We start from the raw sequence: 24,005 nt of genomic DNA on the forward strand, positions 1-24,005 counted from the left end.
CCAACCTTACCTTGCCAGTTCCTCAGCTGATCGATGTTTCCTCAAATTGGGAGCCTCTCAGTCCTCATCTGGAATAAATCTCGGCTTAACTGCTTCTAAAAGCCTAAAAGCTTAACCAGGCTCTATTTCCTGGTCCTCACGCCTTAAATACCTTTTTGCTTCCTGCCATCACTTCCTGGGATTAAAGGCATGAGTCACCATGCCTGGCTGTTTCCAGTGTGGCTTTGAACTCACAGAAATTCAGACAGATCTCTGCCTTCAGAATGCTATGATTAAAGGTGTGTGTGCCACCATTTTCTGGTCTCTATATCTAGTGGCTGTTCTGTTCTCTGACCCCAGATAAGTTTATTAGGGTGCACAATATATTGGGGAACACAATATCACTACAAAGAACAAGCATATATCACCATCCCTTCCGGTAAATGCCCATCCAAATAGGCCTGTCAATTACCCGGAAAAGCAACAAAAAAATAACTCCTGCCCCCCTCCCCCATCCCAGGAAAAGCTGTCAGTTCTATGGGTTAATGGAAAGCCTATCTTTGGCCCCTGTCTACACTCACTCCTTGAAGCTACACTGCTTAGTAATGGACTTCTTGGTCCCTGCCTGCCCAGCACTCCTGGCCTTGAAAACACTGCTCTCATTTGCAGTACATTACCTATCATCCACACTACATTCTGTGTCTTGTCTGAATTCTCTCAGTGGAGAGCATAAGAACCTGGGGGTCAGGAAAGTCTAGTGAGCGTTCAGTGACAACAAGAATTAAAAATCAGTTATCTAATCTCCTCCTAAGATTAAAAAGACAATTTAAATTAGATAAATAAAGCAGAAAAATAAGGAGCAAAGTGAATAAAATTGGCAAAAACAAAAAAATAATGAAACTGGGTTATTTTATTAAATTAATTAAGATGATCAATTTCTAGCCAGACTGACCAAGAAACATAATATGACATATAAAAGAGACTTAGCACAGGTTCTGCAAGCATCAAGGGTTTTTAAAAGGGACTATTCACAAGAACTTTCCCCAATATATTAAAGAAGGTGGATGGTATGAACAAATGACAACCACGCTTTCTCACCGGAGCCACTATCACTGAAACGCCATCTTTGCATGGAAAGGTGTTTGACTTGAAACAGCTGACAGAGTGCAGTTATTAAGAAGCTGATGTCTGATAGCAGCAGCCCAGAAGGTGTGGGTAAAGCGCAGTGAAGCGGGCAGTGACGGACACCCAGCTATGTGAATGACGGTAGAAGCCAGTCTCCAAGAGCATTTTCTATGACTAATTTGACTTCTCTAACTCTTTCTTAAAGATTTCTGAATATAAAAAAGATTTCGCCTAACTAAAGATTTGTTGTTGTCGTTTAATTATTAAAGGGTGCTAGAAGAATGGCTGGACACTTGAAAGCACTTGCTGAATAACCATAAGAACCAGTTTACATTTCAGCACCATATAACAAGCTAGGCATTCTGCAAATGCCTGTAACTTCAACTTTCAGGGGTCTGACCCCCTCTACTGGCCTCTCTCCGAACATTCCTGAGCTCACACACACATATTAAGCCATTGTTTTAAGTTATTAATAGCGAGAGAAAATGCTTACTTTTTCATGTTCAGTGTCAGAAAACAGGCATGAAGGAAGCTACTATATATATATACACACACACACACACACACACACACACACACACACACACACATATATATATATATATATATATATATATATATATATATATATATAAACGGAGTCACAACTGTATATAAAAAGTAGGCAGAGGACAAAGCCTGGAAAATATCAAGGCACAATAGTATTCAAATAACAGGCCTGCATTTTACTGGATTTGGTAGTATGGAAATGAGGCTACTTTGTGGAGGGATGAGATTTATTACATCCAATAAATATCAATCAAATAATTTTTGCAAAACATATATTTCATTCAATTTTTATCTGCCAAATTTCTACTTATTATCCACAGCTTTTTAGAATTCCCATTATCAAGAACTTACCACATGAGTTGTTTTTAATGTATTGCCATCAAATCTGCATAAACTGGAGCTCTCTTCAAAGAAAATATCACATTCTTCTAATTCCTGAGCATTACAAGGAGGTTTTTCTTTATCTGGATTTGGATTCTTAAACCAAAAACAAACAAACAAATAAATAAATAGCAAATAATATACCAAACAGAAGGAAATAATTTATCCATCCTTAAAAAAATGTTGTCAAAATGACAGATTCGGTCAGCTGGACACAGTGTCTCAAGCCTATGAACCTAGGACTCAAATGTTTGAGACAAAAGGACCATCGTGACTTCAAACCCAGTCTGGGATACATAGAGAGACTGCGTTCAGTCTGGACTCGAATCCAGTATCAAGAAACTAAAACCAATCAACCAACAAATTAGTTAACTAGCTAACAACAACAAACACCCTTAGCTACTGTAAATATATTCTATACACTCAAAGTTGAAATAAAAATTGAACATGATGAGATATGAAAGATAGAAAAAAAAAAAAGAACCTGAATGAACTTCTGGACACGAAAAGGCAAAGTGAGACTAGAAAACAAAACGTGAGCTATGTAATTAGCCAATGCATGAAGTATAAAGATAGAACAAGCTAAACACTATAAAACATCAGAAATCACTGTGTTTAAAAAAGTCAGAGAGTATAGCAAGTCAAAATAATAAGATTGCTGAAAAGTTGTAATAAAGAGAAAATGCTAAAAACAGTCAGGAGCAAATATTTCACATGACTGAACACAGATACAAATTGTTGACTTCTCACAGAAGCTATTTAAGCCAGATGAAATACAGTGTGTCTAAAACAAAAATAGAAACTGTGTGTCTAAAACAAAAATAGAAACTGCTGCTACCACTGAATGATACTCCTAACAAAAGTAACAAGGTTACTTGAAAAAGGTTAAACAAGAAAAATACTTTTACCAGCAAAGCTGAGAGAATGAATCCCCAGCATATATACACTACTGCAAGAAACACTTGGGGAAATTCCTAAAGCAAGGGAAAACGTCAGTGACGTCTGACTCGACCCAAATGGAAACCAGAGGAAATGAGGACAGACGCGTAAGTGAAAAGACTTCTTTTCTTCCACTTTTGTTCTTCTCCAAGAAACTGACTAAGGCTGAAAAATACTGCACTATCAGGGATAGGAGACAGAAATAAAATACATGACAACAATACAAACAATAAAGGAATGGATACATTACATAATTCTTAAGTTGTAAATGAAACAATACTTTTAAAAAGAGAAATGATATTAGAGATAGTCATTTAACATATACACACAAATATTCACCCAAACAAAAATAAGTGTACATATTAATTATTTTAAAAATTAATTGGCTAAGCTACCTTCAAAGGCAGAAAAAGAACAAACTAAATTCAAAGTAAGCAAAGGGGCAAGATAAATTTAGCAATTTAGAAAGTAAAAAACTGAAAGTCAATAGAAATTGATATTTAAGATATTACTCCATGTATTAAAACTGAATAGTTAAAAACTTCCAAAGAAGGGACTCAAAGTTCAGATGGCTAAAACATAACAGTGATATTATATAATTGTAGCAGGAATCTTAAATGGACTTACTAATAAGATCAAACCTGAGGCCAGTTATTAGGGTGAAGCTGGAAGATCAGAGAGACAGAACAAGCCACAGCTAACCTCACCTGGCCAACTGTTATTTGTATGTTAAATAAAGTTGCCCGGGGGTCAGAGCTATTAGCAAGCCATAGGAAAGCTGGGCGGTGGTGGTGCACGCCTTTAATCCCAGCACTTGGTAGGCAGAGCTAGGTAGATCTCTGTGTGTTCAAGGATACAGCCAGCATTGGAGACACATGCCTTTAATCTCAATACCAACCATAGAAGACCTGGAGGTCTGTACAGACAGGCAGTGACTAGGAGGTCATGTGGTTGGGTTTACAACCAATGAGAAGGCAGAACAGAAACTCTATAAAAAAAAGACAGACACAGGAAGTAGGTCTCTTTCGGAGAGGCAGAACCACCGCGAGAGGAAAGGTAAAGTTTTTAGCTCTTAGCTCTGACCTCTTGGTTTTCTTCTTTGCATTGGTTCTGTGTTTCTTATTTAATAAGACGGTTGGTTACATCTACATATAATCTCTTCCATGATGGAGGATGATTTCCCTAATCATTTTATAATATAAGCATTACCTAGCTTTTATCTGTCATAGTAATATACCATTTAACATTTACCTAGTTCACTGATGTTGGATGTAGATGACAATATTGTATCTCTCTATTGTTCAAATCATAAAGCACTGCTTGGGACATAAGTGACTTTTCTCATAAATATCAATGCTTCTTTGAAACCATCAAGCTTAAAAACAGCTTAATTATCTACAATCTCTTCTAGTGTCACAATTATTATATTCACAACAATGCTGGTCATAATAAAATCTGCCAAGTGAATGAGCCTAAGGAAGGAAGCTATTGTAAAAAGAGCTTGAAATCACACTTCATATCCTGGCATATGAATTCCAATAATTCTTGAAATTGTTAATGACTATTGGCAAAGATGAAACTTGTGTTTTCTATTTGGGCCACACTTCTCTTTGATACTTTTAATATTTTAATCTCTCTTTTCCAGACTAGGATGTACTTAACCCTTCAGGGTCAATAATTTTTCAGAATCTTCTTTATCACTTTAATTCAACATGGCAATAAGTCAGACAATTACACATGCTGATAGCACTTTTGGTAAATGATTATATTACCAATGTTCTAAAGTATTGCTGAATGTTTTCAAATTTTCAACAGGTTATTGCAAGTCATTAACATGGTAATATTTTCTACCCCTCAGCTGAATAAGTACTGTCAGGTCTTTGTAATTACAAGGAAATATTTCATCCATTAAAACAATTACTGTACTAGAAGACAGTGAAGTAGGAACAAACAGTGATCTTCCACATCTCCACAAACCTTAACTCAAGACTGGACTTGAGAAAAAAGGAGGAGGCACGAAGTGGCAATGGACAGCAATAAACAATGAAACAGATAAAGATAAGAACACTGAATGCAGACTTATAAAGTCGCAAAGCTTTAAATCCATGAGACAACAAAGGAATGCAGGACATTCACTAACACTGTAAGAGACATGGTCACTGTTGCTCTTATTTTATTTTTACCTCGCCTTATCCTTTTTTTAAACTTACTCTCATATAGTCAATAACTAATTAGGTTTTATATTGGTTTTCCTTTGACTGTTCTAGTCATGATTGTGAGCTCATGATGACATGGGGAAAGAGGGATTTATACACTTACCTGGGAGTTGTATATGGTACAGCTCAGACCCACAGTAGTTTTACTTTTAGTTTTGTGAAGAAACTCCATAGTAATTTCTACACTGGTTATGCATGTAATGCAGAGACATCTGTACACTCACATTTATTATAGCACTATTTACAATAGTAAGTTATAGAATCAGTCTAGGTTATTAACATAAATTTGGCATAATTGTAATTTCTGCTTCTGTCAACATTGGTTGATTCTTCTAAAGAATGTCAAGGTATATTTCTACATGTACACCATATATATATATATATATATATATATATATATATATATTCAGAGTAAAGCAGAAATATTAGAACTTCCATCCATAGTAAAACATTAATTAGGTTGATAATCACTTATCTGTGTCATTTCTATTAGGAAAGGCACACTAATGCTTGACATGCATAGCCATCATTTAAGATACTTCTGGATTCTTGGACAGTGCTTGACTACTGTAGTCACTTACCAGCTCATCAGAGGTCAAGTGCATCAAGCGTTCTGCTATTGCAGCACATTGGGCTGGGTCTCTTATAAGTTCCCCTTGTTTATCACCAACCACCAGCTCTGGCCATGTCAGACTTTCATTCTTCTTAATCAAGGAAATCTCCAAGCTAAAAGATTAAGTGAGAAACCTGATGCTACATTAAATATTACACATTTAAACCAGATGTGGTATTTCATTCCAGTATCCCAGCACTCAGTAGGCTCACACAGGAAAGAATCAAGAGTTCACAGCCACTTGAGGCCATGTAGTGAGAGCACATATCAAAATTAGAGAGAGAGGAAGAAGAGGGAAGATGAAGACTAGAAAGGAAGAGGGAGGAAGAGAGGAAGGTAAATATCTGGTATCTAGAGAATATTTTACCAAAAATCTTACTCACTTTGGCTTTACATCTGATGGAAAAATCTATAATCCAATGGTAAGTAACCTAAACTTAATAACTAAACACAAAAGTATCACTAGAAATGGAGCATCAAATGGCTTGAAGACAGAATGTGGAGTGGCTGGAAAGAGAGCTTGTAGAAAATGCTGTTGGAACGTAGGTATCCAGGGTATCACTAAATCCAAGCAATGAAGTCCAAGCAGCATGGATCTATGTGCAGCAGCTGTGCAGTAAAGCACATACAGAAAAAAAAAATGGCCTACAACTAACCTCTCAAGACACAGAGCCAACAATTTACTATCATAAACTAGGAGCCTTAACATGTAATTTTAATCAAAGACAGGACAAGTTAAATTAATGCCAATGTTAATTTTTAAAACATGTATTTTTAAACAACTGAAATCAAATGTAGGAATTCAAAAAAGAAACTTTGCAATACAGGAGAAATGTTAGTATAGTCTATATAACTTGTTTTCTATCTAATTCTATACATTTAAGCTGTTAAAGAACAACTCCAAATGCACTAGGCAGGGTCGGTCAGAGACCCACAGATCAAGAACTTAGGCTACAGGAAAATGAAGCACTGAGTCAGAGCAGACAGGAACAGAGGAGGAGGCAGTTGCCCCAAGTTTCTCTGGACAGGACAGGCAAATCAAGTGGCAGGCCTTGTGTTGCTTCCACAAGAAGGAATCTTTTCCACGAGCCATCTCTGATAAATATGCACCACACTTACCCACATCCTGGAACACAACTTCAAGCAAACAAATCCACAAGTACAATAATAATCCATTACTGCAATTATCAAATAGAACATGCAAACTTATAAACTATTCTTTAGCAAGGTTATCATGAATTCATAAAATAATTAAAGCATTAAAAATTTTCTGCAACTATTTAAGAGACTATACAAAATAATATCACTTACAGAGCAATATAAAGTTCTTATCATTAACACTGAAAATTATCACCACAATCAATAATGCCCAGACTTAAGGAATATGCTAATCTGATGAAAATGATAAAAACAAAAGCAACAACACTAGCTCATCCTCACCTAACGCTTTACCATATGATAGGGACTGCCTTGGGAACTGCATGTTTTACCTCATTTATGTTTAACACAACCAAATAAAGTTCTGTCTTTAGGTCCATGTTCCAAATATGAATGAAAAACACTTAAGGGGTTAAGCAACTTGCCAGACTTGCAAGTTAGGAAAGCACTGCATTTAACAGTATGTTCTAGCTACCAATTTTATCTGCTAATTTTTAACTGCCAATTTTAACTGCTATCCTCAAACAGATGTGGAAATACACAGTCCTTTCAAAAGAACTTTGAAGATAATTGTTTTCATATATTACGAAAAACAAAAAAAACAGTAAATTTGTGCATGCTAAGCAATCTCTCTACCAACTGAACTAGTCTAAGTCCCTTGGTTATCTTAGGAACTTGTAGGACTTTTATGCATTGAAAATGTAAGTTTTCATATAAATATTTTTGTAACTATTCATGTCTTACTTTAAAAGTAAAACATTTTTAGATGAGCATAAAATTTCAATTTTTAAAATTTGATTTTGGCTTCTGGAGATAGGGTTTCATGTAACCCAGACTGACCTCAGACTAAAAGTATAGCTGAGGTTGACCTTGAATTCCTGATGCTCAGCTTTGCAAGTACTGGGATACAAGTCATACACACCACCACACTTGGCTTAACATCTCAATTCTGAAGAGCAGAAACATTTTAGACCAAGTCCAATTACCATGCATTTCTTATATGGTTTAACTTTTTTGTGTACCAAACACAGAACACATAAAAGAAATGTAAGTGATCAATTTATACTGAAGTAAAATTTGTTTCTCAAAATTAATTCTTCAAAGGTATTTTATACATGCAAAATAACAGATATATATTCATTGTAGCAAAAGAATGGAAACATTCTAAAGGTTCAACAACAGAAAATTAATTGTTTTAAAGGATGATCTACCTAACAGACTTAACTTTACAAAGACATAAGAAAGTACTGAAAATAATCATGAATCCTTAATGGAAAAAGACCTAAAACTCACTGTTTGCAAATGCAAAAAACAAGATGTATAGCCATATATATATATAAAATTCTCTGAGATAGATATATATCTATCTATCTTAACAGAAAATGCCTCTAGAAGGAAACTAGTAACAGTAGCCAGAGGGGAGGATGCACCGATGACTGGGGGGACTTGTTGGAGGGAAACTTCTCACCCTATAACTTTTTACACTTTAAATAAATTTTAAAGAATGGGATTATATTATTATTTCGGAATTAAATTAAACTTGAAACTGTTTCTATCACAAAGCTTTTTTTTTTTTTTTTTTTTTTTTGGTTTTTCGAGACAGGGTTTCTCTGTGTAGCTTTGCGCCTTTCCTGGAACTCGCTTTGGAGACCAGGCTGGCCTCGAACTCACAGAGATCCGCCTGGCTCTGCCTCCCGAGTGCTGGGATTAAAGGCGTGCACCACCACCGCCCGGCTCTATCACAAAGCTTTAAGAGTACAAGCTAAAACAAGCAAATAGTCTCAGCTTTTGTCATCACTGTATCTACAGGTGGTAATAAGAAGCAGGTAAGTGCAACAGCGTCATTACTCTTAACTACAATTACTGTTTGATGTAGTTTCAGCATTTTTAATCTACCTAAAAAATCATCACTATGGGTGGACTATTATATTCATCTTCAATATTACTACTGTAGAGAGAGAAAAAAATAAAAAGTAATAAAAAATAAAATTTCAAATGTAAAACTACAAAAATACCTATCATTCTCCTTAATTGTCCATGTACTGCTTTCATGATCAATAGATGAATAGAGTTTTCCTTCCAAAACCTGGATTTCCTTCAGCATAATGTTGATGTTATCAGGCAAAAACTGTATCTGAATATCTTCCTTAGTACAGTTTTCTGGAAGCCTTACTGTTACTGTCAAATCATCGTCAGTTTGTTGCCAGTAATACAAAGGTTCTACTGGAAATAAGAAAATGCATTATGTAATAAAAATTAGATACAACATAACAAACTTAGACTTCTAAGAGAACACCTATCCAAGTCAATCAGTGTATTTCCTAGTGAGAATCCCTCTCACACATACACCAATTGTAAACACACAAGACTTCAAGGAATTTGACTCAAAGAGTTGTAACAAATACACATATTTTCCTCTTCCAGGCTCACCCAATACATTAAGGGATGGGCACTCATAAATACTACTGACAGCAATCCCTTACTTCATTACTTCACTATCTGCCTTTCCTTATCGCTCCCTCTCTTCTCCCTCTTATTTACAATGCGTGTGCACACAGGCACGCGCACACACACACACACACACACACACACACACACACACACACACACACACATACACACACTCACCAGTCTCCCTGAATTGTGAACCTATCAGTTAACTCAATATAATCACATAAAGGATAACTTCTGACAGACAATGAGGATAAGAGGAGCCTGTAAAATTACATGTTTTTTTAGTGAAAACAGACTAAAGAAAATCCAGAATTTTTTAATCCCCTCATCATAGGGAGTATATTAACATTTACATTTTTCCCTGTTTTCTTATGGTGAAGGTCAAACCTGGGGTTTGCACATGCTATGAAAGCCCTCCTCCAGTAGGCTGTTTCAGACCTTTTTGACTGTGGGTAACTTGAGGTGTCATCCTGTGCCATTAGAGATTATGTCTACATTTTTACAAGAAAATATAATTATTTGTCTTATTATGATGATACCAAATAGTTCAGACACCATTTTTCATGAGGTTTACAGAAAATGAAACCAGTTTCTATTCTCAGAAGTGTTAAAAAATGCTAATCAACCAAGCATATGTAATTTGAAATATGACTCTTTTCCTTTATCATTGTGGAAAAAAAATCACAAATAATAATAAATTGCAAAAGAATTCAAGTTGTAACATGAAGCATCAACAAGAAAACCAGCAGCTGGACTACAGTGACATAAACACATACAGTACTCTGCTGGGACTGTGATTGGTGCTGGTCCCAACATGGATAGAGACATCTCAGTGATCAAGGCTCTCGTTCGCTCGGTGAATGAGTTCTAAGGGCGTGTAGACTTGATACGTGAGCACTGACTTGGTAAGGGCTTTAGCACATTTACCAATGAAACAAGGTTAGGGAATTTATTGAGAGAAGTCCCAGTCTAACAACACGTGTGTGTAAGGAAACAAAGTGGGGGAAGGAGAGAAGGCCTCAAGGCACAACTTTTTCTATCTAGAGGCTCAAACATTTGTAAATCTGGGGAAATACTTTTAAATATTGATTACATTAGTATATTTAAATATGGTTTGAAGGATCCATTTTTTAAAAAAGTACACAAATATACTGAGGACACTTATGTTAAAGCTTTATTTATTGCTATTTAATATGTATGTGTGTTTGTATATATGTTTGTATGTCTGTCTGTATGTATGTATGTACATGTAAATGTGTGCCTGGTGCCCTCAGAGGCCAGAAGAAGATGTCAGATCCTGAAACTGCAGATAAGGATGATTGTGAGCCACCAAGTGGGTGCTGGGTACCACACCCAGGTCAGCAAGATCAGCAAGTGCTCTTAACATCTGAGTCATCACTGCAGTCCTTAATTTTATTTCAAATAATTTAATCATTTCAAAATAAAAGGTAGATGCAAAGAATAATATGCAACTATCAAACACTTTATAATTCTGTTAAATATACTATTCTCTGATAGGAACAACAATATCCTTTATTTATAAATATAAGCTTCTTCCAGAAGACCTTGTTGACCTCATGACCTTTATGCACTCACTCAACATTGAGGAAAACAATGATTCTGCCCTCAAGGAACTGTCAGTTTAGTATGAAGGTAAGAATATGGATACTACACCTTATTTTAGAAGAACACTATTGTACTGCCTTATCCATTGCTAATATAAACATTATTTATTAAGTATTAAACAAGGAATCATGTAAGCAACTTCAATTTCTAAAACACCAGATAATTACAAAATTATGAAGGTAAACCAGTCCACATCATTCAGGGAGAATCTTCCAAAAAGATGGGGGTGGGGGATATGAAATAAAATAAAATGAAGAGAAAGCATCTATTGTGCCCTAGTGGGACGCACAGCATCTGGGAGGACAAAGCAGACATCCACATCTGTGTACCTAAGTACGCATGAGGTCCCCTGACGGGCTAAATTACCTTTGATTTTCTCTGACCTGTCTTCATCCATACTTTCTTCAAGATCCTGATCAACTGAAATAAACTTGAAGGACTTGTAGGATACAATCATTACACCGTTTCCATTGGGCTCAATAGCAGCATAATGCGGCACTGACTTTCCACGGAGAACATGACGCTTGGTAATTTCATACTTTTTACTATCTGCAGGAAAATAAGTATTATGAAAAGCTACATTTTAAAAAATCTTTTGGTAAGAATAAAAAATTGACAACTTACGGCCACCAAGGCAGCTCAGTGGGTAAGGGCTCCACCAAGCCTGATGGGCAAGACCCACATGGCGGAAGGAAAGAACTGACTCCTGTAACTGTCCTCTCGCCTCCCCCCCCCCCCTCTCTCTCTCTCTCACACACACACACACACACACACACACACAGACAATCTTATCCACCTCAAGTCCCTACTTTAAAGTACTGGTTTTGATGAAACCCACTCTCAGTTGTCCTGTCCAGTGCAGCGGCCGCTTGCTGCAAACGGCTGTTAAAATCACGTCCATTTTGAAACTCACTACCTCAGCTACTTTGTCACATTCCAAGTGGCTAATCCCAGTGAATGACACACGCACAGCGCATGTCTAACCTGCACACGCTTCCTCTGGAGAACAAAGTCTAGACCTTCAAAGGGACTGACTACTTTCCCAGCAGGTATGTGACAGGCACCTTTTGAAAAGAGACACTAGCTGAGACCGAGGGGAAAAATGTGGAATGAACTATTTTCTCTTGTTTTAGCTAATGATAAAGAGGGTTTCTAAAAATGAAATATTTTCAGAGCAACTGATTTTTATATACCAAGATAGAACTGCATGATTATTATAATCAATAATGAAATAACAGAATTTAAAACCTTTACAATAAATACCAATTTAACTGAATTTTAAAGTTTTAATAAACTTATTCTCTTATGAAGACAGATTGTTTTCAACATGCTCAAAACACTTCAGATAAAAGAACCACTCTCTACCCAGAACCCCACAGCCCCCACAGTTGGCTGGGACCCAGATTACTTCATTGCTCAACCCTTACAAGAGAATTAACACAGAGACCCACAACTGGACAGTGTGCAGACAGTGAGTGATGTTGGAGAACTCAGACCTAAATGGGATGTCTATCAAACTTCTCCTTTCATGGCTCAAGGATTGTCTTGGTTAAGGTTTCTATTGTTGCGAAGGGACACCATGTCCACGGTAATTCTTTTTTGTTTTTTTCAAGACAGGGTTTCTCTGTGTAGTTTTGGTACCTATCCTGGATCTCTCTCTGTAGACCAGTCTGGCCTTGAACTCACAGAGATCCGCCTGGCTCTGCCTCCCAAGTGCTGGGATTAAAGGCATGTGCCACCTCCACCTGGCGACCATGATAATTCTTATAAAGGAAAACATTTCTTTGGGGCTGGCTTATAGTTCAGAGCTTTAGTCCATTCATTATCATCATGGCAGGACATGGTGGTATGCAGGCAGATAGTGCTGGAGAAGGAGCTCAGAGTCCTCCATCGTGATCAGAATGCAATACAAGTAAATTGAGACACTGGTCACGGCTTGAACTTATATAAGACCTCAAAGTCCAACCCCTCAGTGACACACTTCCTCCAAGGCCACACCTACTCCAACAAGGTCACACTTCCTAATAGTGCTACTCCCTGTGAGCTTATGGGGGCCAACTACATTCAAACTACCACATTCCACTCCCTGGCTCCCATAAGCTTGCAACAATATAGCATTATGTAAAATGCATTTAGTCCAAGTTCAAAAGTCCCTATGGTCTATTACAGTCTTAACAATGCTTTAAAGTCCAAAGTTCAGTCTCTTCTGAGATTCATACAATCTCTCAACTGTAATCCCTTATAAAATAAAAATGAAATAACAAATCACACACTTCCAACATATAATTGCAGAGGATATTCATTACCATTCCAAAAGTAGGGAAGAGAGCATAAGGAGGAAATACTGGACCAAATCAAGACTGAAAACCAGCTGGGCAAACTCCAAACTGCATCTCCATGTCTGATGTCAAAATTACTCTTCAGATCTCCAATTCTGTTCAGCTTTGTTGACTGAAATGCATTTCTTTCTCTTGGGCTGGTTCCACTCCCTGTTAGCATCTCTCCTTTGCAGATATCCCACAACTCCAGCATCTCTAACATCTTGGGGTTTCCAGGCTTCAACTCACAACTCACAGAAAATGGCCTCTCTAGGCCTCCATTCAGGGATACCTGTGACACATACCTGGCCTCACGGCTTTCCTTAGCTGCAGAGGAAGATTCCATGATGCCTTTCTTCTATCCTTGACTCTAGAACCACATGGCTGAAGTTGCCGAGTTCTGCTGCTTACTGGGCTGGATTATGGCCCCCTTGTTTAATTATATCTTCACTAGCTTTCTTTTTCCGATGGTTACCTTCACTGCCTAAGCTTCGCTATCCTGGAACTTGCTCTGTAGAACAGGCTGGTCTCAATCTCAGAGATCCGCCTGCCTTTGCCTTCCAAGTGCTGGGATTAAAGGCAGGTACTACCATACCTGGCTGTAAGCTTTTCTTTAATTCCTTTCCACAAATTGAAAACTTTGCTGTTTGGGATCTTACCCTGAGGTCACCACTCCCTTTATTTCGTTTCTTAATCTATCTCCTTGAACACAGGACTTAGCTCCATTCCACTTCCTGCTGCTCCTTTTCTCCTCAAATTTTACACTTTCTATTTTTCCTTGCTCAGCTTGCTCCTTTTCACTACAAATCTTCATTAGATTTAACACTAAGAACAATACAACAGAATCCATACTAGGCTGTTTTTGAGATTTCCTCTGCCAATGGAATTAATTCAAAAATTTTCACTTCAGTCTCAGGCAGACTCTTCAGACAAGGGCAAAAAGCAGACACATTCTTCACCAAAATATCACAAGAATGATCTCTAAGCCACACATTAACATTCTCCTCTGAAACCTCTTGAGCCAGGCTCCCACAGTTCAAACCACACTCAGCACCACTGTCCTCCAGGCTCCTACTAGGATGGCCCACTAAGCAGTGCTCAGAGCTTTCCACCGCTTTCTAACCCAAACTCCCGAAGTCCAAATTCCTCCAAACAAAAGCATAGTCAGACCTATCACAACAATACTGCAGTCCCTGGTACCAACTTTTGTCTTTAGGATTTCTATTGCCGCAAAGAGACACCATGACCACGGCAACTCTTATAAAGGAAAACATTTTAACTGGGTGGTTTACAGTTCAGAGGTTTAGTCCGTTATCATCATGGCAGGACATAGTGGCATGCAGGCAGACATGAAGGAGCTCAGAGTCCTCCATCGTGATCAGAATGCAATAGGAAGTGAACTTAGACACTGGTCGTGGCTTTAGCATATTTAAGACCTCAAATTCCACCCCCACAGTGACACACTTCCTCCAACAAGGCCACACCTCCTAATAGTGCCACTCCCTATGAGTTTATGGGGGCCAATTACACTCAACCAACCACAGGGATCTATGCAGAAAATGAGGTAGAAAGATTGCAAAGGCCAGAGGTAGAGGATGACTTCAAGGAAGTTGAGTTATCTAGACAAAACAGGGCTAATACACCTATGAACTCACAGAGACTGCAACAGCACACACAAGAATTGTACAAGTTCATGTCAGATAAAATTCTACCACAAAGAAGTACAAGTGAAAGTGTACAAAAGTCTCACTACTAACTAGTAAGTAATTTGCATTTGATACCTCCTGGTAAAATGAAAATCAGTTTTCTCCAGTGCAGTATCACTAGGTATACAAGCACACCTCAGTGCAGACTTCATGCTTAGGAGTAGCTGACCAACAATTTGGTCCCCAGAATATACATTTAAAACACCAAGTATGGTGTTTTTTGTGTGCTTTTTGTCTTGTTTAGTTTTGTTTTCTTGTTTTTTTGTTTTAGGGTTCTTTTGGTTTTATGAGAGAGAGTTAAAGAACATGTAGTTGGGTAGGAAAGATCTGGGAAGACTTGGGGAGAGGAAAGAATATGATCAAACTATATTACACAAAAATTTTAAAAATAATAAGAAAAAATGCAAATAAACAAGCAAACAAAAAAATCATTTCAGGTGAGTATATACCTTTATCCTACTAATATTTTTATAAGCTTAACATTATATAGTTAAAAAAACAACTCACTGTTATGAATTAAATATAACAATACAATCTTCCCTAAAACATGTAATTATTTTTACTCTATATCCTCACCTAAAGCCACACATTCAGTTCATAACTATTTAAGAACCAGCTTGTCATTTCATGAATGAACTAAAAACTTCTATATTTCACCCACAGAAACATGCATACCAAACAGTCCTACATTTCTTTCAAGACCCCAAACCAAGGATGATTTTTTCCTAATATGTTTGGGAAAGTAAATAATAGTAAGTGTTAAGCAGTAGATTCCATGATTAAATTTTCTATTTTGCTAAATAAAACTTAGAAACTTCAGCATTCTTAGTGTGTTTTGGGGATGTTAAACATTTTCATTTTCCAACTTAACTGACAACAAAATATAATTAATTCTATGTTCCCCTCAACGTAGTTTAGAAAAATACTGCTCTGCTATGTTAGATTTGAACATCAAAAGGACTGGAAACACAGCTCAGCCCATTAAGTACTTACTCTGCAAACATGAGAACTTGACTTTGGTCCCCAGAAAGCATGTTTAAAAAGCCATGCACAGTGGCATGTACTTGTATTCCCAGCACTAGAGAAGCAGAACAGGTTGTGTTACTGCCAACCAGTCTAGTCTACTTGGTGAGTTCCAGACTAGTGAGAAACACCATCTCAAAACACAAGGTGGACTGCATCTGGCCTCTACATGCACCTGAACACACACACACACACACACACACACACACACACACACACACACACACACACACACACACACACACACACACACACACACACACACACACACACGGGAAGAGGGGTTAATACACTAAAAAAAAAATAACACAATTCTATTAGTAATACTTGGGGAAAGCAAGGTATTAAAAAGAGCAGAGAAAAAGTAAGATAATTGCTGAGTTCCACAAATACCAATCCTCGGAGAAAAAAGAAAGGTCATTCTAATTGCGCCTGTTCAAATGAGGCGAGATGAAGAAATGGGGCTGCGATGGCAGAGCTGCTGTGAAATCTACAGGCATCAGGTAAGTAACATGGACTGACCTGCACTACAGAACCAAGTGTCTTGAACAGGGAGAAGGAAAATGCATGATGATTTCTCCTCTAAGAAGCTAAATCATATACAAAAAAAAAAAAAAAAAAAAAAAAAGACAAACAAACAGAAAACCACTTCTACTGTTTCCTTAAATAGCAGTCTTCAAAGTACTACCCAGGAGCCAAAGCTGAATCTATTCCTGTATTTGTACAGTTTGAGGGTTAAGCATTACTTTTTATTTCAAATGGCAGGAAATCAATCAAAAGAATATTTAAATACCTATAACAATTCTTGTCACTCAAGCTTCAATGTCCCTAAGTATTTTAGAACCCAGCTTACTAATTCCTTCATAAACTAGCCACTGCTTTTTTCTTGCCGTAACAAAACAGGTGAATAGCTGTGACACAGACTGTATGGTTACTGTCTGGTCCTTTAAAGCAGTGTTTTTTTTTCCAACTCCTAAAATATAGTTACTGCTTTCCTATAGAGATGGAGATAATGCTGGGAAAAACAAACGTAGGAGATTTATTCAGCTTAAGCATAAGCAATTCCATGTCGATATAGACGTTTCTTAACAGAGTTATTCCTTTTAGAAAGCAAGTATTCAGATACAGAAAGCCTGTATCTGAAATGTAAATTGGCAGTAAGGTTTTTTTGTAGTGAATAAGAAGAACAGTGGAACAATGTCAACATGGAAAAAACAAACAAACAAACACAAAGAAAAACAAGCAAACTCTCTTCTTAGCAGCAATTAGAGAAAAGCAGAGACTGACTGAGAGGAAGAATGCTAAATACATCACTTAAACTAAGCAATGGCAAAGAGCAGGCACTCACCATTAGGAACCTCAGTAATACACAAGAAACTACTTTTTAATGTCATGCTTGAAGTCTGACATATATTGATAAGAAAGTTTTATGGAAGGTAGAAGCAAAAGACTAGGTTGAACAAAATAAAGGCAGTCACTCCATTTCCCTTTTTGTATTTATATTTAAATGTATTTAAGTTAGACTAAAATTTACTATTGCTATTAGGTAGCTATTTCCTGTAATTTGAGACACATCCTCATTTAGAAAAAGAGGTTCCTAAGACTCAGGTGAAAGAAACAATTTTCAGGAAACTCCTCAAAGTTACAAAATTCAAAGGCCCTCCCAAGGTTATATAAGCTGTAATGGAGCACGCTGAGAGTTGGGGGGCAGGGAGACAGTTCTGTGAGTTTGTTACCAATGCAGGGGTGAGCTCTTCAGTGCTGTAGCTGCCTGTGCACCACCCAGGTCCTGCAAATAACACATCTACTGGGGCTCCTGTATGTAGCCCCAAAAAACGTTAGGGCTCACTCAGCTATACACTGTATGACTTTGGTCGCTGTCAGTGCTGTATCTAGTGTGGATGAAGTTTATTCATGTCTCACAACAGATATTTATATCCATGTTCATATATATGAATTTTTAGATATAAATTTTTAGCTGTTTTAATTATATATATAATTATTTATTATATATATTATATATATATATTATGGTCTCCAAAATTCATGTAATTCTTTTAAATAGACTGCATAATTGGTTGTAGAAGCATATCATAGTCTTTTTAGAAGCATAATTTATCACAATGCTCAAGAAACAAGCAGTATTCCATTTCAAGCCCCAACCAGCTAAGGCAAGCTGGAGAGGTTCAGAATCTTGTTTACCTTACCTTCTTTTTTCTTACTGACAGTGACCCACTCTAAAGAAACATAGAAGCCACTTCCTTTCATGTCCAATTCCTCCTTCTCTATGCGAAGAAGAAGCATAGCTACTGAGTGCTCTTCACCTTCCAGCAATGAGATACTATGAATTATAATAAATGGATTCCCAAGTTCTTCATTAAACATAATCTATAGGGGAAAAAAATCACACATATTTTAAATGCATGGTTTATAAAAGCGAAATATGATCATCACCAAAGAAATAACAGGACATTCGAATAGAATGAGCAGGGGGAAGAGAAATAAAGCATTCTCCTAGAACCATATATGGAAAAGGGGGATGCTTCACAAAGCACTCAGCACAGTCCCATAAATGTCTCCATCTAATTTACACACGCCTTCGGGACTCTGCACAAGTCTTACCAAAAACAAAAAACAACTCACCTCCCATTTTTCAGGACTATTTCCACGGTTGCCTGTTCCAATGACATATAATCTTCCAGTTCCGTCTGACAAGGTAACCCAGGTAGGGGATGTGAAATGGATAGAAGCACAAAGACGATTGTCATATGTTGTCAAATCTGTAGGGAGTCGGAACACCTCTCGAGGTTTTCCTAAGGCAGTGTCCTAAAACGAAACCAAGGATTATAAATAAATCCTTCCTATTCCTGATCCATACACACACAAAATACCTACAGTACGGCTGATTCTTCTGTATTCAAAAGCTGCGTCAATTTCCCTTCCTTTGAGTATGAAGTGTACTGATTTTAACAAATAAAAAAAAGTAGATGGGACAGGTGGCACGCAGCCTCTAGGATGAGATCACAAACATTTTACATCACCATCTTTGCTCTTTCTTAGGTTACACACTGTAAGGCGGCTAGCAGTTAAGCTGCGGTGAAGATCAGATAATGAGTAAATGTAAAGACCCACATTGAGAGGAAGGGGGGGGGAGGGAGAGGCTCCCAATAATAACAGCACCATGTTGAAATTGCATTCCTTAGTGGTGTCAAGTTTCCCATGAGAAACCATTAGGGAGACAGTCACTTACGCCACTTTGTGAATTTCTGACCACAGGGAGAGTGCGATGGTCATTGCTCACTGTCTCAAGTGACTGAGTTCTGTAACTGCTCTATCAAGAGAAGCTAGTACATTACAGTAATCTAATTTCGTTCTTAGTTTTAGGGTCAGTAGTGCTAATTTACTAACAGGACATACCATGTTATATTTTCAAATGCCTATGTAGATAATATTCTATAGCAGTGTTTCTCAACCTTCCTAATGCTGTGACCTGTTAATACAGTTAATCATGTTGTGATGACCCCCAACCATAAAATTATTTTTGTTGCTACTTCATAACTATAATTTTGCTACTGTTATGAATCACAATGTAAATATCTGTGGGTTTTGTTTTTGTTGTTGTTTTTTATTTGGTCTTAGGAGACCCCTATGAAAAGATCGTCTAACTCCCAAAGGGGTTGTAACCTACAGGTTGGGAACCACTGTTGTATAGCAAAAAGAAAAAAACAAGCAAACAAACAAACAAAAAAAAACCGAAAAACAAACCAACATACCTTTAACCCAGAACTCAGGAGGCAGAGACAGGAGGATCTCTGAGTTTGAGGTCAGCCTGGTCTACAGAGTGAGTTCCAGGACAGCTAGGGCTACACAGAGAAACCCTGTCTGGGGAGTGGTGGGGAGAGTGTTACATTGAGATACTATCAACTCAGATTTTTGTTAACAAATTCTCAGTTGTGTCTGTCTTTACAATATAGAGCTATGATATGAAGAATCACCAAAATGTTTTATGAGAAAATACATTCAGAATTTACCATTTAGGAAACAAATGCTCATAAACTACCAGACTATATTCATTTAAAAAATTTTTAACTGTCAGAGTTCCCTACAGAAGGAAAGTAATCCTTAATTTATGCACTGTATTTGTTCGATTCTACAACTGTTTTAATCTATACTCTTTTAATTACAAGGTTTTGAAAAAAAGCAAACCAATTTAGTTATCTATGAAATCATATCTTTAATTTTTTACTCATGTTTTATAAATTTGGTAATGTTGAATTAAATAAGAAATATAAAATAGCAAGCATAGCTACCAACAACTGTTGCAGAAACATCAAATCTGAATATTAGCCATGTGAAACAGGATTACATCATGACAGTACTGAGATGCCTCAAAGACAGGCAGTACAGCCTCCATCAGTACACACTTGACTTATTGTAGTCTCCAGTCCTGACGTTTCAGAGGAAACAACATCAGAAAACCCAATCAGTTAGATGGAGGTCAGTGAACAGAAATTTTGCCATAGGCTGATGTCCATGTCTATCTACATTTAGAACACAACATGGTATTTCCACTAAAAGTAAACAGACTGGTCAACAGGTGATACTGGCATGCTTGAATACTTCTGGGGAAAAAAATTCAAACCTGACACATACACGAAAATATTCAATATTCCAGATGGACTATTAATCTGAATGCTTTAGAGGAAAAGTTAAATAACTGATAGAGGACTGTTTTAATAATTTTAGGGTAGTCAATGACTGCCCATACAAAAATGCAAGATATAGGAACCAAAGACAACAAACACAGGACTAACGTCTGTATAAAAATCACCTTGTCTTTAAAATTAGACTTGCAATGTCTATCCTTGGCTGAGGTGCCCTGTTGGTAGACAAAATAAGTACAGGCTTATTAAAAATGAAAAGAAATCAAATTTATTGATGTTTTACATACCCTTTGATATAACTCAGCTTATAGGGATTTATATAGTATTTCTATTAATATAAAGCTCAAGTATAAAGAAAAAGACACTTAAGCCAGTAAAAACTGGGATGGAGTGTAACAGCAGCCTCTGACACAGGGCAGCTGGCTTAGGAGCCTCACGCAGGTCTTGGTTTGCCTAGAAAAGTCCAATACTTACAGCATTCTTCTAATGAACACACATATCAGACAAACACAACTCCAATGGAGCAAGACAAAACAACATCACTCTATGAGAATTCCTATGCACAGAAGAACACATCAACACTACAAATTTGATTCTATAGCACACTAGTGTGAGCCACTACATCTTCCTGACTAATGACAGCCAGAGTTCCATTCCAGTCTTCCTTCCTAGGTGAGACCTGACATACCCACACACCCACTTCCTTAAACCCTGCCCCTCCAAATCACCTAATGTGAGTCAGATCCCTCACTATCACCAATGCTAAATCCTCCCAGATACTCTGTGGCTCTCCTTCACTTATGTTCTCCCTTACTGTAAGAAGTAATAAATCCAACTTATTCAACAGTGTGACTGTTGTTTGCCTAGAAAGTGCTAGCAAGGAAATAGAACATCCACTCTAGGGAATCCCAAATACCAGTTAAATGTACTGAGATAGATTTGTATTGCTGACAAAAAATAATAAATTCAATGAGATACTAACAAAGAAAAAGACAAAATGATACAATGTGTTTAACATTCATTGTGAATTCATACATTCTGAAACAAATGTGAGGCATCAGCTTACAGTAAATTACAGACAGACACACAACAGTGCTTAGTATCAGGAAGGGAAATAAGATTGGAGTATGACTGGGGGAAAGGAGATGAGGGGGAAGGCAAATTTTCCTCCTTTGTTTCAAATATGTTGCTATTTTTGTCCTATACCAATGATTTGTGTAGCATAGATAATTTAAAAATATTAATAATACAGAGTAAAATAGAATTTCACAAAGCAGGTGTTTACTGCATGGCCCGTCAGACTTACTCTAGTGAACCATCATTAAGAAGGAGGGCTAAACTAGGCAATCACTGTTCAATCATATACAAGTAAGTGTTTCAGGTCATTTTCTTTTAAATACATGGCTACACATGACTGAAGTTAATAGCAGTATAATTATCAGATAAATTGGTACAATATCTAATAGAATAATTAAGAGGCTTGAGTATATAAATGTGAAGCCAAAATTAACTAATTTAAAACACACAGTGTCTGCCTCATTTGAGTTAAATGATAAAACAAAAACAACCCAAATGTTCCCGACTTAGAATTCAGTTCAGTTTGAAAGCGTCCTCATAATTATGCCTTATGAAAGTGACATCTCCAGTTCCAGGTTCCACCCATTTCCCTTTCCTCACAAAAAGTAAGGCAACCATATTCAAGGATATTGGAAAATTAGTCTGAGGCAATAATTCTCTGTTGATTTGCAGGACTGGAATTGTGTTGGCAAATTGACGACTCAATGAGGGACTACAGCATGAAGCAGTTCCAATTTTGGCCATCTCATTTAAACATCACCAAACCAATGAATCATTAACTCCAATTTAAGAAGAGGTTCACATGGATAAATGTGACTGAAACTCCACTGCCACAGGCCAAGATTCCAATCCTGCTCAGTCCTGTGGACGGTTAGTATTTCTTCCCTTTATCATTATCTTCTAGAAAAGAAATCATTTTTCTAAACAAATACTTCAAGTCTCAATGCAATTTCCAAATATCATCCCCTAAAACATTCACATTGACTGCAATTACCACATTAAGTTTTTCTTTAACCAAACATGATAGTTTTGGCTATACTGGTTCCTATACCAATAAGGTGTAATATAAGTCATAATGTTCATTTATTACAGATGGATGGCATTATACAGGAATAGTCAATAAGCACTTAAATAGCATATATTTATGTAAATTAGATTTGGGGACCCTTGTAGGCAGCTGGAGATAGAGCTTTGAATGAATGAAGTTTTGTTTTTTGTTTTTTAATACTTACACTCTAGAGGGAAACTCAAGGTTAAAAACATGTTCAAGCAGAACTTAGGAGGGATGCCACCCACCAGTGCTGTTAGAACAGCATTTAAAACTTTGTTCCTTAAAAAGGAAGCAAAAAAAGCATCCACTGCTGTGGGATGGTTTGTATGTTAAACTGCTCTGATTGGTCAATAAATAAAACACTGATTGGCCAGTGGCCAGGAAGGAAGTATAGGCGAGACTAACAGAGAGGAGAATTGAGGGAACAGGAAGGCAGAGAGAGACACTGCCAGCCGCCATGATGACAAACAGCATGTGAAGATGCCGGTAAGCCACAAGCCACGTGGCAAGGTATAGATTTATAGAAATGGATTAATTTAAGCTGTAAGAACAGTTAGCAAGAAGCCTGCCACGGCCATACAGTTTGTAACCAAATATAAGTCTCTGTGTTTACTTGGTCGGGTCTGAGAGACTGTGGGACTGGCAGGTGAGAGAGATTTGTCCAGGCAGGAAAACTCTAGCTACAAATGGTGTCCAACGTGGGGCAAGAGTTTCCACCTAAAAACTGAGAAAAAAAGATTCTAAAACGGAGCTAAAAACAGTTCCTAATTGTCTCTCTCAAATGAGCAGGCAGCTGCTGGTTTGAGCTACTGGCGGGTTCCTAACGTGCGCGCTCGACCTGCAGTATGGCGGGAATGAGGCTTCTGCAAGTGGCACATTAAGCTGCGTGGTGGATTTAGCCTTTGCTAGTACAAAACAAAAAAAGAGGTTTCTGGGCTACATGCTGCTTGAATACAAGCATAGACCCACGATAGCTCCCAGAGCTGGCGGAAAACGCCATGTTGGGAAGCTGAGGTGGGTGGAGCCGGCAGCGACAGCTGCTGCAGTTTAAAGCAATAGATTCACAATAAGACAGATTCAGATGTAATAGTTTCCAATGTGTGTAAAAGATACGTAGACTTGAAAG

General features: G+C 37.3%; 1 protein-coding gene across 2 annotated transcripts in view; it reads right to left on the reverse strand.

The window, feature by feature from the left end:
* Nucleotides 1–24,005, reverse strand: part of Nudcd1 (NudC domain containing 1) — a 68,532-nt gene that overhangs the window by 20,230 nt on the left and 24,297 nt on the right. Inside the window, exons 3-8 of one of the 2 annotated variants that reach the window (XM_052747750.1) lie at nt 18,731–18,913; nt 18,295–18,475; nt 11,407–11,589; nt 8,976–9,180; nt 5,771–5,915; nt 2,005–2,130 (exon numbers count right to left, since the gene is read on the reverse strand). In XM_052747750.1, coding sequence (XP_052603710.1) covers nt 2,005–2,130; nt 5,771–5,915; nt 8,976–9,180; nt 11,407–11,589; nt 18,295–18,475; nt 18,731–18,913 — 1,023 coding nt within the window. Of the gene's footprint in view, nt 1–2,004; nt 2,131–5,770; nt 5,916–8,975; nt 9,184–11,406; nt 11,590–18,294; nt 18,476–18,730; nt 18,914–24,005 lie in introns of both variants that reach the window. The other variant, XM_052747749.1, reaches the window with a different exon arrangement.

This window comes from Peromyscus californicus, unplaced genomic scaffold (genome assembly GCF_007827085.1).
Source record: "Peromyscus californicus insignis strain IS unplaced genomic scaffold, ASM782708v3 Scaffold_20__1_contigs__length_68692818, whole genome shotgun sequence".
Lineage (NCBI taxonomy): Eukaryota > Metazoa > Chordata > Mammalia > Rodentia > Cricetidae > Peromyscus > Peromyscus californicus.